At 31.9% G+C, this 16,788-nt stretch overlaps 1 protein-coding gene across 1 annotated transcript in view; it reads right to left on the reverse strand.

Annotated features, from left to right (window-relative positions):
• Positions 1 to 3,132: 3,132 nt before the first annotated feature.
• LOC117123953 (ribonucleoside-diphosphate reductase large subunit-like) overlaps positions 3,133 to 16,788 on the reverse strand; it is a 33,275-nt gene continuing 19,619 nt past the window's right edge. Inside the window, exons 16-17 of the mRNA XM_033270055.1 lie at positions 9,434 to 9,622; positions 3,133 to 4,954 (exon numbers count right to left, since the gene is read on the reverse strand). Coding sequence (XP_033125946.1) covers positions 4,778 to 4,954; positions 9,434 to 9,622 — 366 coding nt within the window. The 3' untranslated portion in view covers positions 3,133 to 4,777. The remainder of the gene's footprint in view (positions 4,955 to 9,433; positions 9,623 to 16,788) is intronic.

The raw sequence follows: 16,788 nt of genomic DNA on the forward strand, positions 1-16,788 counted from the left end.
GTCGAAGAATCTTATGTGTTAAAATTAAACACTGTAAAAATCAGATTTCTGTGAAAACATGGAAACAAAACATTTTAAAATAAAATACGGTAATTTGATAAAATGTTGGCTATTGCCAGCAGGACTATAATCTCAGTCAGACCTCCGTTTGTTCAATAGTGTTTGTGTTTCAAAAAATATATATTTGTTTTGGTCTTGAAATAAAGTTTTAGAAACTTTACAGCATTGTGTCACTTATTCAAATCCTCGGCTCCTTATTTTTGTCTACTATTAAGAGGCATTTACGCTTTAATAATGCCTACTAGCTAAATTATTGGGTATTATGCAATCAAAACATAACAAAGGTGCTCAAACCATTGTTAAAATTAGAGATTAAAATGATGGAAATCAACAAATCATTGAAGAGCTGCTTTAGGTAATTATTTTCTTAAATAAGTATGTTTATCAAATATTATATTTTTGTTACGAGACACTACAGTAGGCCTACTTAAGTAGAATCCCTATTAAGGGACACCTTCAGGACCCCTCAATTGTACCCCCACTCATGGAACACAAATATAGAGTAACAAATTTTTTTTAAAGGGTGCATGTTATGATGTAGATTAGAATCTTATATGACAGTACACAAAAAAGAAATCCCCATGAAAGGGGTACAGTTTGACAAGATCAGTTGGACGTAGGCCTATACCGATGTTGACACTAAAGATTTAGGGGAAAACATTTTGGTTTTATGTGAAATTGTTTTTGCTCAAAGGTGATAAAATATAAAGTTGAAAGATAATTTTCTTATTTTAAGTTTTTGTGATGCAGTACAATAAAACAAAAATGAAGTGTCCTCCTTACTTTTGAATGGGTTGAATATGTACCGATTTGACCAACAGCACGCCCAGAGTCTTCCCGTCTCATTAATAGGGGAAAGAGCAGTAGAGTATCCCAAGGGGTACAAACTTTCCCCACCCCTAAACAAATCATGGTCAAGTAGTTAAAAATCACCTTATTTTGCAAGCTAACGCCCCCCTCACCCAATCATCATCCCCACTTTAGCTTCGCGCATTCCCCTCCCCCAATTCAAGGTTCCTAGATATGCCACTGGTAAAGTGTAGTGAACCAACAGGTGACCAATTTGTCTCCAATTATGTGCGCGATGTGTAAATCTCTGCGATTAGCATTGCTACTAAATTTTGACAGCTCATATTTCCAACTCATTTTGTTAGCCATTTTAAGTCTCTTCTACTAACACACTTACTTAAATGGTTTCCTTTCACAATCGCTTCTAATTTTTTTTTTTAAATTATTGTTTTGTTTGTTTTATTTTTCTATCTTAAAGTTACTGCTTTATGTGCTTTTGCACACTTTGTGTTTGGTTCTATGCAATTCTACTCGGGAAGGTGGCGGGGGTGGGGATTTTCTGACTTATTGCGAAGAGTGGCTAGCAGCGCTTTGTAACTACAAATAAAAGCACTATACAGGCAACATGTAACATTAAGATATTAGTTTTCATGCATTTTTTTTCTTTCAGTGTCATCAATTAATTTCATTTCTGTATTATCACAATTCAAATCTTGGTTTAGAAGGGGTGAACGTTCATATTTTCACACATTTTAATGGTCTGCGTTGTGTCTATGTTCAAAATTCTCTAAGTACTGTAATATACTCTCCTCTTAAAAAGGTTCTAAAAAATTTATTCAAATTTTAACGCAAAATGACTTGTGCTTAAATGCAATGAATATATAAATCAAATGAATTGGTTTACAATTAAATATTCTATTTGTTTATTTGTAATTTCAAAGTAATTAAAAATTGATGGTGGATTTGAAGTGCAATTTTAAATTTAATTATTATCAATTCTGCCAAAGAAGAATCCATTTAAATTAATTCAAAAATTCCCAGCAACCATTTTATTTTAAAATTTTCACTTTCAAATAAACACTAAAATACAGTCTATCGTTTGTAAATATTTTAATTCAAAATTATTATTTGATTAAAGTTGGCTGGTTATTCTTATAATATGGTAGTGGGGAGTGGAAGATGACAGCCTTCACGCGAAGCAGCACCCACAAGTAACAAGTAAACATGATTTGGTGGACATCATTTTGGAATGCTAACACTTGTGTATATCACTGCATGTTGTAGTAAGTGTAGAGCAACCGTCTTTACAGCGATAATTACTATCGTTAAGGTCACAATTGTACTTCCTTCACAATATTGACAAAAGCGGAAGCCAGTCAATGAGACAAGGTGACTCACAGGGCCCACATAAGCCTTGCCCTTCTAAACTTTGTTACATTAAAGCCACGGCAATTTGAACAGAGGTTGCAAAAAAATAACTTCCAAACAGGGTTGAATCTGTTAAATGTGTGAATCATGTAAGACGGAGTCAAAAAATAGTGGACTGGAATTTAGTCTGGTATAAGACCAATAGTTATGCATGCTTAATACAGTAATAATCATAATAATAAATATAATATTAATAAATAAATATCAATCATATTAATAATAAACAATAATTAATTATAATTAATAATAAAATTAATAATAATTATAAATAATAACAATAACAATAACAATAATAATAAAAATAATAACAACAATAATGTAATTTTATAAGGCATACTTATCAACCTCGGATAGCTGCTCACAGCATTATTTCCATTGGCAGAGAGCAGACTTTTCTACATTTTTAAATTAATTTTTGAAGTTTATTTTTGTTCTTATTATTATATATTTGATAACAAAACTAAACTAGTGGGGAAGAAAAAAAAAACCAAAATGTAAGAACTCTCAGGGGGGGTCACCCATCCGTCACCACTCAGTCGTGTTCCCTACCATTTACCTACGGGCTCAAACAAAGGTTTTATTCTGTATGCAAGATTTGCTTGAGGGGGGAGAGGGAGAATTTTCAACTTATCGATGTCAGTTAGGGGTAAACAGCACTTCAAAACTGCAAGGAAAAAGCACTATACAAGCAACAAGTAATGAATAACATTATTTCTGAGTAAAATATGTCAAAAAATACTGTACAGTACATGTGCTACGTTATTATTAAAATATACAGCCAGGGGTAGAATCAGCAAAAACAATCAATTTAATAAATTTAACTTACAATGAAACAAAAATTTAAAAACAAACCAGTATTTGGTGACTTAGTCTTTTTATTGAAAAAAAAAAAACTTGAATTGATTTTAGAAACAAAATTCTTAGGAAGCAATTTCGCATTCATATTTAAATATACAGTAGGTCTAGAAAGTAATCAATTTAAATATTGTATTTTATTTTAAATTTTTTTTTTGTTACTTTAGTCCACTAAATTTTTTAAGTTTCACTCATTACAACTACAACCGCAACACATTTGGCTTCTTTTGGGAAGTTGATTATATCATAATTAATATATCATAGGATAATTATATAACAATAATATAACATAACATGATTAATTATATAACAATAATATAACATAATGTGACTATGTATTTATATAAAAATTACATAATTAATATAACACAATGAAGCCTTGTATTGTACTTAGGGATGCAAGGTGACTGGAGGGTAGAATTGTACAAGATCAGAAATACTGTACAAGCGAGCCTGTAGGCCTATCTACAGCAAGTTATTAGGTCTCTCTCTGGCCTTTAGAGCCCACCACAGCAGCAGGGTTAGAAGTTAACATTTCAATTTTGCTGCTAAATTTTTAATGGAATATAACATTCTAAGTTCATTATACTTTCAGAATTATTATGCAGAACAGTGCCAAATTTTTGTTATAATCCTCTAAATTTACAAGTGGGTGGGCTTTTGGTGTCCCAATTACCAAAAAGGTTAGTTGGGGAGGAGTGTAGGTTATATCTATGGTTGGGTATACCCTAGAACTATGTACAGTATAACTATATAAAACCAAATTTGTGCAAGATAAGAGCTATGGTTATACTTACTGACATTTAGAACTATTCTAATCAATTAGCATAAACCTAGGAATGTTTAATTTTTGTATTTTAACTATTTTTTGTTGTATACTGTTATCCACTGTGTTTACTGTTTTGATTAGTATGAATATTCATGCGCAATCTAAATTGCATTTTTATCATTTACACTTTTTTGACCAAAAACAAAGTATGTCTAACAATAAATAGGCAGGGTAGTTGTAAAAGTTATTTTTGTTATTGTAATAACAATTATGGTCATACAGTACTTTTTTTACTCTGAAGCCTTTTTTAATAATTAAAAAAAAATACATAAAATAAATAAATAAATATAAATATTGTGAATGTTGATATGCAGAATCTTTATAAGGATGATGTAATACCATGTACAGATGACATAATACCATGTAAGGATGACATACAGTAAACCATGTAATTTATGTAGTAATGTTATATTGATATCTTTCAGAGAACATCTTTCATTTTGGTTACATAGCTTTTTTACAAGTCTACACCAATGATGCAATCATATAGAAGAATGGGCAGGTTAAAATCTAAATAGAGACCGATGAGGTAGAACATTTCACAAATAGAGAGCGCTACAGGAAATCAGTAGTTTGCCAATGACGAGGTAAACAAAACATCCTTGTTTTGATGATGACCTACTAAACAGGTCAACATAAAAACAACAATGAATTTTCAACCTGTTGAGCTCAATCGCAAACACACTGAGTTTAATTCAACTAATTCAATAAATGCAGAAGGTGTTTACACACGACAGAGAAGGACAAAGCTGCAAAATAAGAATGCGACAGGTTTCCCACCCATCCATCACTCTTGTGTATGATAATTTTCTCTGTTTATGAGCCACACATCAGGCAGTCTTCACGGTTCTGTAGCGAGCAGGCCATAGCAGCCATGTTATCTGCTTTGCTTTTCTCTACGGTTTTGTTAGCGAGCGATTCCTTGTTGAGCGTGAATTTAATAGGATCAGCAGCGGGTCTAGTGCGTAGGTAGTACATTCCAGTTTTCAACCCCTACCAAAATAAAAATGGATTTATTATTTTAAACTAAAATTATATAGGAAAACCTTCAAAATATCATTATTACTATTACTAATTGCCTAGAGTATATAGCATTTTCTTTTACAAAAAAAGTACAAATATATACAGTAATATCGATGAACATTTTGCTTGACATCATGTTAAATTCACATTAATCATTTTTTTAGAGCTCAATTCCAGGGCAGTATTCCAGGACTTGGACTACTGCCCTGGGCTTGAGCTGTGCTGTATATAAACAAAATTTGATAGATGTAAGATATGACAAAAGGTTATGTAAAATAAGGGCGGTTTTCAAATTAATTGAAATATTTACAGCTTACAGAAAAAAAAAACCCCTTTGAAATATTGTTTGTAAAATAATAGAAAAGGTATAATAAAGATCATTTATGATACACATAAAACATTTTTTTTGTATTTTACAAAACAATGTAATATATTAATATTTTATTTGACATAAATACAATTATCTTTGTTTCTATTTTAACCAAAATATGTTTTTTGTTCTACATTTGGCTTACACACGCAAGTAAGAACAAAAGATGGTTTACAGTATATTAAGTTTCTATTGTTTGGTTTAACTAAATTTAAATTTAATTTTAATTTTTTAATTTTTTAATTTTTTTTTTTAATGTATTAAAGTAATTAAGATATAATGATTTAGGAAACAGTAAAGTATTATTCTTGTTAAAACATAAGGTCAAAATAAGACCTGAAGCTATTATTTCCTATGTTCTCACAAATTTAACAGCATTAATATTAGGTTAATCCTACTGCATACTTTCTGCATGACCCTGCAAGACTACAAAACTAATTTTTTAAATTCTGTTGTTTAAATATTTTTAATGACTAATAAATGTTTAAATTATTAATTTGAGGTTTTCTGATTTAAAAAAAAAAACCAATAGTATTTTTTTTTTAAATTATGTTTCAAAAAATAGAATATGGTAAAGCCAAACAAAACTTATAAATTTAACTTATGAAGTAAATTTATTAAAATTAATTTGAGGTTGAACAAAATATTAGCCAAATTGCTAGATAACAGCTGCTTGTTATTCTTTTCAATGGCAGAATTATCAAGAAAAACATGCGATGGCTGAAGGCGAGGAAAACTTAGAAAACATCAGCTGTAAAAAGGATGTTTGTAATACACATGTTATTCTGCTAAATTTCCCGATGATTAATAATAATCTACCGGTACTACTAGGTATAGGATTTTTTGCTTCGAACAACAAGGAATCTCTTCATAGAAGCCTTAAGACGATAAACCATACTGCCGATAGCCATTTCATTTCTTTCATTTTCAAAAAAGAAACAACACCAAGATCTATTTCTTAGAATTCCACAAAAGCAAAAACGGAGTTAATCATTTTTCCGCCTCGGTTGGTAAACAGTGGTTTGTTTTTCCAAAACCAATTTTCATGGACTCCTGACAAGATACGCGTGGCGCACAGCGACGCGGCTTGTGAAACCAATTTGCTGCGATAAAAAAAAACAACAGTTAACAGACCGGTTAAATTTCACATATGAATAAATTTAGCCTGAAAATTAAGATGAAATTAGCGTGGGTATGGAAATGAGACGGTGGATATGTGTTTGCGGGTTTGATTCTGGTATGTTGTTAAACAGTGGTTTGTTTTTCCAAAACAAATTTTCATGGATTCCCTGACAAGATACGTGTGCCGCACAGCGACCTTGGCTTGTTGAAACAATTTGCTGCGAAAAAACAACAGTTTACAGAGCGGTTAAATTTCACATGTGAATAAATTTAGCTTAAGTTGGGATGAAAATAGCATGGGTATGGAATGAAGACAGTGGTTAAATGTTTTCGAGTTTGATTCAGATTTGTTTTGGATGTTTTAATCAAGCCGATTTCCTGTAACTTGACAGTCTAAGAATCTTCAATAACAAGCTGACATACCAAACTGCAGACTTGACTATTACTGTTCAACGCCAGCTATTTGTAGGCATAAATGTCTATAAATTGACAGTGTTAGACCTGTAATTGTTTATTCCTGGCTGTTTGCTGTATCAGTCCCCGAGGGACGATCAAAAGGGGAGAGGGAAAAATATCAAATAAATCTAATTGGTTCACAGTTTACAACTATTGATCACCATTTCCTGGATCACAGTGGTGTCTCTATGACAATTACTTTTCAAGCAAAAATTATATTTGCCAAAAAAAAAAAAAAAATCAACTTTTTAGTACAAAATGAATTAAGGTGCATCTTACTTTTATTCTTCTGTGTTTTATTTTATTTATTTATTTTATTTCAACAATCTTTAATGAGGGTGGTCCATCCAGCCGAAGCTGATCATTAGGGACCCTCAACACACATAGTAAAACAAAACAAAAGAGCGTATTAAACTAATTAAATTACAGTAAAATAAATAACAACCTCTCAATTCAAAATTTACATAAAGAATTAATTCAAAATTAAATAAAAAAATTAATATAAAAATTAAAATTAAATTACAATTAAAGATGTAAATGAAAGAGCAATATTAAAAAACAATAGGCAAAAGGGTTGTGGATATTTTCCTGTGTCCAAGATCATGTCATGTGAGAATTAATTAGTGCATGGGTAGTAAGATTAGGTAATGGAAAAGGCATGTCCATTACCTCAACACTTTGTTATTACATTTTTATATTTTTCCAATTCTACTATTTAATTTTATGTTTTTTTTTCATCCAATGTGATGGAGAGGGGTAAAGGAAAATCAATGACTACACTAAGCTTTTATTCAATGTTATGCTTATGGTGTGTTTAGCACACTATTACTGATTTTTTTTTCTCAATAATGTTCAATACATTTTGGCGTTGCACTTAATTAAAATTCACAAATTTGTGTATTAAAATTTAAAAAAAAAATAATGCAGCTATAAATAGCTTTTATAGCAAACAGTTGTTTTTAAAGCATAAAATTAGGAATAACAAGTGTTTCTGTCAATGTGGAAAATTGAATTTATTAATCATTAACTTGGTTATAGAGGAAGCGTTTGTTTTGCACGTAATTGCATGCTGGGTAAGTGAATGCGTGTACATCTACGGGACACCCATTGTAATGCACATCAAAACTAAAGTGAAGACGCTTTTAAAGATGTTATTTTTTTATTTTAAAAAATGAAATTCTTTATTATTTTATTGACTTAATGAATAAATGTCAATTTATTCGGTAGCATTTTGTTTATGGTTATTATAACTTTTATTAACATTATAAGTATTATTTGGGTTGTTTTTATATTACAGTTATCATCATCCATTTTCCTCATATTATTTTCAACCGTATTTATATTACTAGACTTACAGTTGTTATTATGTTTATTATTATTATCACTGTCTATTACTTAGCAATGATCAAAACATTTATTTTATTTGTTTATGCATATAATAACATTTAGCAAAATGTAGATACAGTAATAATTATCAACAGGCAATTAGTTACCTGCTAAACTCAATCAGAACAATAAATATTAAAGACAGCAAATCGCTGTCTACCTTCTATTGACCTCATGACAATATTAGATTTCCTTTCAGCTACGCTTCACATTTTCGATCAACAACATATTTTGGAACCGAAGGGGATAAAAACACGGCCCCTGGAAAATTATGCAGGAAATTTGATTACAAGCGTTTTAGATAAACAGTTAACTCGGCCCATGTTGGAAGGGACTGGCTCTTAGCAACATGTTTTTGATGCACTCAAGGGCTGCACCCGAGGCGGAAAAAGACCTGACCCATCAGAGGTGCGATGCTGTTCCTCTATTCAAACACGATGACGCCGCTAGTAAACAAAACACTTTGTTTCCCCGGCCATCAGACAAAAACAAATGATCGTTGACAATGCTTAGCTTCTGCGATTTATTTAAAGTTGCACAGAACAATTTCGGTCTGCATTAACCACATCCTATTGCATACGCCCTCAGACAAAATCGATCATGGACACTAGCAAATCTGACTAACCGTGGATACAAACAAAAACCCTTTAGTCATGATGTGCCCATATATAGTCATGATGTGCCCATATATAGTCAAGATGTGCCCATATATAGTCATGATGTGCATATATAGTCATGATGTGCCTATATATGGTCATGATGTGCCTATATATGGTCATGATGTGCCTATATATAGTCATGATGTGCCTATATATGGAAGTGGTTTTGTGCAGCGCGAAAGGTTTGGTTTCCCAACCTCGAGGTTGGGGTTTCAATCCCTCGCTGTGCAAACGGCTTGGGTCCTTGAGCAATGGCACTTCATCTGCATTGCTCAATCCACCCAGGTGTAGAGATGGGTACCTGGTGGGTTGTCTGTTACTGCGCCAATATGACAGCAGCACTTGTGGACCCAACGACTAGGGAAAACACAGTGCATCGTAACCTAAAGGAATAGGCGCTATGTAAATTAACCAAATTTATAACAGATTACAAAAAAAGAAAATACTGAAATTTACCGATTTCCATGCGTAGAAATGCATGCTGCTCATCTTTCCATAGTTGGGTTCGGCGATGTGTACATTTAATGACTGGCTCTGATCAATGTATGCGCCTCGGTCGGCTGCCATTTTGAGAATGGTTCTCTGGGATATTTCCCATACTGTCTTGTACAATTTTTTCAAATCATCAGGTACATCATCAAGGGACTGAAAAAGAAAAAGAGAAAATTGTTGTGAATAAAATGATGGATAAGTATATTATATTTTACAGATTTTAATGTGTGAGCGGGTGGAGGAGGTTTGGCTCAGTGGAAATGGTTTGGTGTCCCAACCTCGAGGTCGGCGTTTCAATCGCCCTGCAATTAGCTTGCGTCCTTGAGCAAGGCACTTTATCTACATTGCTTCTGTCTACCCAGCTGTATCAATGAGTACCAGCAAATTGCTGGGAGTAACCTGCAGTGGATCAGCATCCAACCCAGAGGGGGCATCACAATCTTATCCGCTATACCTACTTTGACACTGGGGATAAGCTCCCGCCCATGATCCTGTGGCTTAGCAAGAAGAATTTACTCTACTTGTAAGCAGACATAATACAGTAATAATATTAATAGATGGATGAGAGCAAATAAACAAGTTCTCTCACTTGACAATAGGCAAGATGAAAGAAAAAAAAAAGAAAGCAACAAACCAGCACCCAAAGCGAAGTATGGTGTTACATCACCACCGCAAACCGGAGGCACGTTAGAAGTTTACACTTTTACAGGCACAGAGGAATTATTATGGGCTAAATATTTATCGCATTTTCTTTATTTCTGTAACATTAATATTCATGCTCCTAAACTAATGATTTTACTAACTGCTTGGTAAAATCTTGAACAGAAGCCCTGGAAATATTTGTTAAGGACCTTTTTCATCGGCTTCTTTTCAAGATGGGCTTCTTTTTAAAAAAAATATGGGCTTCTCTTGAAAATTAATTTTTCAAATTAAAGATGGGGGTTCTTTTGTATAGGCTTCTTCTCGAAATTAAGTCTGAAATTTAATCTTCTATTCAAGGTTTTACAGTACTTTAATAATCAAAACAAGTTAAAAATAAAGTTTAGCAACTACTAAAATGAGAAAAAAACAACTAATTAAATTAGCAGTTAATTGCTATTTCTGACAATTAGACATGTTTACAAATAGAAATCCTAACATTAATAATGATTGATATATACTTGATAATAGGTATAGGCCTAATATTTAAAAAAATTTGTAAATCAAAATCAGGAACATCAAATCAAATCAATGCTCAGAAGCTGTACAATATATCGAACTGCATTTAAAATTTCTATCAACATCTAAATTAAATGTTGGAATGCGAACTATAAACAACGGAACACACGCAAAAGTTTACATATTACTCCTCTTTTGAGAATTAATCACTCTGGATACAACTGATTAAATATGCCCACAAATTTGAGATATTTTTTCCTTTTCTTAAAATGAGGTCGAATAAATTACAGTTTTGTTGACAAAACAGATTTCTTGAATGTAAACAATTGAAACAGAACTTAAGGTGGCATGATTATTTAAAGTTAAAATTTTGGCATTCAAAAGTAGATTTATTGAGTTATTATGGGTAAAGGTAGGAGAATAATCCATAACTTGCAGCGTCATTTTGCTGAATTGCATATGGGCGTGGTCCATGACTACCTAGCGGTCGTGAAGAGACGCTTATAGTAGCTACACGTTCACATCATTCCACAATGACAGGGGGTGAAAAAAAACCATAGCATTGGGGTAAACCCAATGCAATGGGTTCTTTAAAGTGCACACGAGCCAGATGGGTACACTAGGCCTCCATTTGAAGTCCTTGTCCGAGAAGAACCAACTGAATCATGGGCAATGCCAACTTTGACCAGCGCCAGTGTTAATGCTGTAGATAGCGGTGCTCAGCCACTCGACTCGAGTCGTATAGAAATGCATGTGCTGCCCGCAGTTTTGGAGCGTTAAGGTTATACAACATTGGTTTAATTTTTTGCAAATTCAACTCCTGTGATTTTTGCTACAGTAGCTGCTATTTGTACATTTCACCATTCGTTTGTCTAACGTGTCTTATTACAATGATGAAATAAACAAAACTAGAATTACTCCTTTTACGCTATGCAGTAAAAGCATAGCCTCCCTGCAGGGCAAATTTTCTTCAGCATAAAAAGTATTAAATTACAGTATGATTGTATTATTACCAAGGGAGAGGGGGTATAATCCTGTCTACTCCACTCACCCACTGGCAGTGGCATACCTAGAACTCTTAAAATAGGGGTGGGTTGAGATTGGAAAGGTGCACGTAAGTGGAGGGCGTAAAATAAGGAGATTTGAGGTGATTACTATATACTTCTTGAGCATGGATTTTTTGGGGTTTGACTAAAGGGGTGCCAGTATTTTTGAGACAACAACGACAACAACATAAAAACACAGGTAAAAACAATAACCTCCTCGAACGAATGCAAGATATCAGATTTTTCAAAGAAGGAGAGTTAAGTGCACTAATCGACATATTCAGCACTGGTGGATTAGCAACAATAAGCCTTCATTAGCTTAGCATGTACTTAAATCCCTTCAAGACTTGGCATAATTATCTCTTAAAGAAAATAATCAACTTGAAATGCATGCCATCGTGTCGGGATTCAATATTTCAACATTAATTGTCATCATTCCTGATGATGACATAATTAATGTCGAAATATTGAATCTCGACACGATGGCGTGCATTTCAATACTCAGAGTATGTATAACACTATCTTATCTGAGATTAATCAGTGGACATTTCTGTAATTAACTTGAATGGTCAGAAGTAAGAAGGTACAAACTAGGGCACAGAATGAAGAGAGGAGATTAACTTACTTGGCTAAACTGGTGGTAGCCACTGTGCGCGCACTAAACCATTGAATTTTCTAGGTATCCAGTTCAATTCCTAAAACTACTCTCAGGAAATACAAGTTACAGTAGTGCACCATCTTTTGGATGAGACATTTCAGTCTGTGCAACTTTTGATTTATATTTGGATATTCGTATGATATTTGTGTGTTGCTCTTCTATATTAATCATCAATTTAATTGCTGTAATTTTGTTGTTGTTTTGGTGTTTATTATATTTTGTTAATGGTATTTTATCCTTTTGAAAATTTTTTATTTGGGGGGGGGGTCATTTTTGTGCAGATTTTTATTTTATGCTTTGAGGTATTTTATAGTTATTGGTAAAACGTCTTTATTGCTTTGATTTTTTTAATGGTATTTTTATATTTCAGGTTTAATTATTTTGTGAAAGTGATGAAATCTCCATTTTTTCATGCACTGAGTATATATATTATACACAACAGGAATCAGCATACATTGAACGACAAAACTCACAACAGAAGACACGTTTCAATACTGTTGTCTGCTGCTATTTGAGAAGGGAGAGATTATCGACAAGTGCTAAAAGGCTCGAACTACACTTGGCATGTAATCACAGTTCAAACAGAATTTGGAACGATTCCTACTTACTTAGATCAAAAATTTGAAAAACACATGCAGGTTTCGAGGAAAATTGTTAACAGTGAAATATTAGAAATAGGAAATTCACTTGAATGAAGATTCAGATTTAATCTCAATAAAAATTTATTTTGTTTGTATGGAAATTTAAATGTGCAGCTGAAATATGATTGATGTATAGTATACTGAATTTTGTAACAAATGAGTGTGTAGAAAAGCAGTGTATAACAACAATGTATACCGTAGTAAGTATGAAGTGTTTAGAACAGAGATGCAAGGGAGTAAATATCAGAAATGTATACAATATATTACAAAGTACAGCATTGTTATAAATAAATTAAACCATCGTCATTACGCATCAGCGAACATTGCACTAATGTACATGATAGAATTTGACATTTGTTTTTTTCGATTGTTGATGAAGAGGCACCTATTTCTTAACAATTATATGGGCTCAAAATGTATGTAATCTCCACCATAGCAATGCTAAATTTATATTATAACAAATTCATAATAACTTAGAATTAAAGGTTTCCCTGTAAATTAATTACCCCTCCAACTAAAGACTACCTTTAATCAAAGACCAATTTCAAATGTCTTTTTATCTTTATTATTCTAATTAGAGATCAATGTTACAAAGATCATAGAAACCACCTGGTCAAAAAAGTGGAGATTAAACAATTTTAAGTTAAAGCAAAATAATGGTCTAATACAAACAACAGCAAAACTAACAGGTATTTCCTTTTGTAGTTTGTGGAAAATGGTTTGAGCTGTAAAAATAACGTAGGCCTAACAGTAATAAGGATAAATGAAATGAGAAAAAAGGAATTGTAGAGACAATCCCTGGCACTATGCATAAAAACACTTATAAAGTAAAACTGTTAAAATCCTTGATTTTCCAGACACACGCCTCCTAGGTGGTAGAGTAGGGAAAATCAATCTCTTAACGGCGCAAAGCCGCATATTCCCTGAAACAGGATGACCTAATGAAGGATCGCAATTAGAAAAAAGCAAATGAAGTTATAATTAGTAAGCCAATCCATATTTAGATACCACAGCGGAATAACTAATTGCATTGAGTAGCGATTCACAGGCATGCCTAGTAGGGAGTTACTTAATATCCATTGATGTAAAAATAGAATTTCTATAATTAAACAAGAGATACTATTAATAACAATTGGGCATACAACTCTTATTGTACAGTCAATGACATTAATAGAATTCCTATACTTAGACAAAATATTCTAAAAAAGGACGTTTAACTCTACCATAATGCGCAATTAATTTTTAAAGTGCTTGATAACTGCATTACTGTATATTGTGCTAAAATTATAAATTATAAATACAAAAATATATTCAACTGTACCATACTAAACAGTACTAGTTATTCTCCTTGCCAGGTATTGAATAACATAAATAGGATTTACAGACATTATATAGCAAGCACTTGTAGTCATACAGAGAGTATGTGTCACTATGCAATTTCATTGATGATTGTTTATTGCTAGCTAACTTTCAATAATATTAAAAAGCAACAATAAAACAAGCGAAAATATACTAAAACTATTCTTATGCTTTTATTACATCGTTTTCTGTCAAATGATTTTTTTAATACTACTTTATCAGTCTATATTATCATACTATATTTTTTCTACTTTGCAATGGTACTTGCAACTTTTTACTATTTAATGAAACCTATAAGCCATGACGCTTTGTTTATTCCTAGTCTATTCTTGCTAGCCATTCTGTTTACATTTTGTTTATATTGCTCATTTGCATAATTTGAGTAAACAAGTTTGATCCTGTGTTTTTTACTTTCATTCAACTGATGAAGATTAGCTCAAGCTAGTGAAAGCTTGTGTGCAATAAATTTTTGTTAGTCTAAAGAAAGTGCTAGCTGTATTCATTTAATTTGTATTTCATGATATAGACTAATATGGCTTCACCTTTTATTAAAAATATTCTTGTTTCCTAAGTTCTACACTATTATAATTGTTAAATAATACTAAGAAGCATGATAGAAATACTCGAACAGGTCACTCTCTAATTAAAGACCACCGGTCTGCAGTCCCCAAATGAATGTCTTATCTTATAATTTTATAAGAATAAATTTTCTAATTAATTAAAGATCAAAGCTGCCAAAGATCATGATAACTCTGGTCCCAAAAGTGGAGACGTGTATCTAATACACAAGAAACCAATTTACTAGGCATGTGCAGCCTAAATCTAATACACCAAAAGATAAGCCAATCAAAATGTAGGCCTGCACTGAACATGCTCAGTCACACACTGGTACAACACTTCCTTTGTCCCATGACAAGGCCTCAAGTGATTATTATTCACTAACTGCTTTGTTTAACTGATTTTATGTACAAAAAAAAAATTCTTGCTTTAAACTTACAAAACTGGAAAATATGAATAATAGGATATGACAAGCAAATACTGTGATGAAATAAACAGCATTCAAACTAATGAATTATTCATAACTGAACCAATGAATCAATTATAACTACAGTGATAACAATGAATTATTCATTAACATATGAATTAATTATTCATAGCTAGTCAAAATAATTAATTATTCATAAACAAATTAATAAATTATTCAATTTTTCACAAACAAAAATTAATGAATTATTCATATTGCAATCAAAACAATAATATATTCATAAACAAATTAATAAATTATTCATAACTATTGTAAAATAATGACATATTCATCAACAAGTTTATGATTTATTCATAATTACAATCAAATTGTTTGTTTTGAATTTTATTCATATTTGTTTAACTAAGTTTATGTTTAAAATCAATCCTAAATCCTTAAATTTATATAACATAATCCCAATTAACTTCCATCATCTGTACTATATTAACAGATTATTTAAATATTCAGCATATTATTAAGTTTAAAAGTGGAACGTTTTATTTACATATTCTAACTCTATAGAGGGGGTACTACTGTACTATATATTATTTCTACAAAATCTTTTTTGAAGTCATCTGATACAAAACTGAAATGCAAACTAATTCATGATTTTTTTAAATGAAAATACCATAAAAACCTTGAGATGAAGCCCTTATCAAATTGAAGCCCATATCAAATTGAAGCCCCCCCTCTTTTGTTTGCAAAATTAGCCTGAACAGAAGCCCATCTCAAAATGAGCCCATGGGCTTCTATAAAAAATAGCATAGGCTATAAATTAAATTTATACATTAGTTTAGGTGATTTAATGCCAGATAAATACACTTCATAATACAGATTGATGTTACACTGACCTTATTTATTGTTTAATTGTAAAAAAATTCACAAAATTTATAGCATTCATTTTAAAAAGAAACCCCCCACCCCTTTACTTTGCAAAAGTAGTCTTGAAAAGAAGCCCATCTCGAAAAAGTCGCCCACCTCAAAAAGAAGCCCATCCAAAGTTCGCAAATTAAGAAGCCCAGGCCCCAACATCTGGTTTAGATGAATTAATGCTTCTGGTATAACAAACCATAAACTGGTCTGTTATACTGAATATTTACTTTTATACAGCATCACTCAAAATTTCTGCCTTTTACTCATTTCCACGTCTCTGGGAGGCGGTTCCTGTGGATGTTAGAAATAGCCTCCTGCAGTGTCTTAATATTTTTCAGCATCGACATTTGGTATATTAATAATTTCACTATAATGACTAACAATAATGATTTACATTACAATAATATATAACATCGAATTTAACTTTAACTGTTAATCCATGCAGAGGGCGTTTAATTAACTTTATGTACTTTTAACGCTTTCATTTTCCTTGAATTTTTAAGCGTTTTTAACCTTCTGTATTCTTGTATGTTGTGCCTTCTGTTTATTTTAATTTATTT

Source organism: Anneissia japonica, unplaced genomic scaffold, assembly GCF_011630105.1.
Source record: "Anneissia japonica isolate Jap-2015-1 unplaced genomic scaffold, ASM1163010v1 scaffold169_len739621_cov184, whole genome shotgun sequence".
NCBI classification, from domain to species: Eukaryota; Metazoa; Echinodermata; class Crinoidea; order Comatulida; family Comatulidae; genus Anneissia; species Anneissia japonica.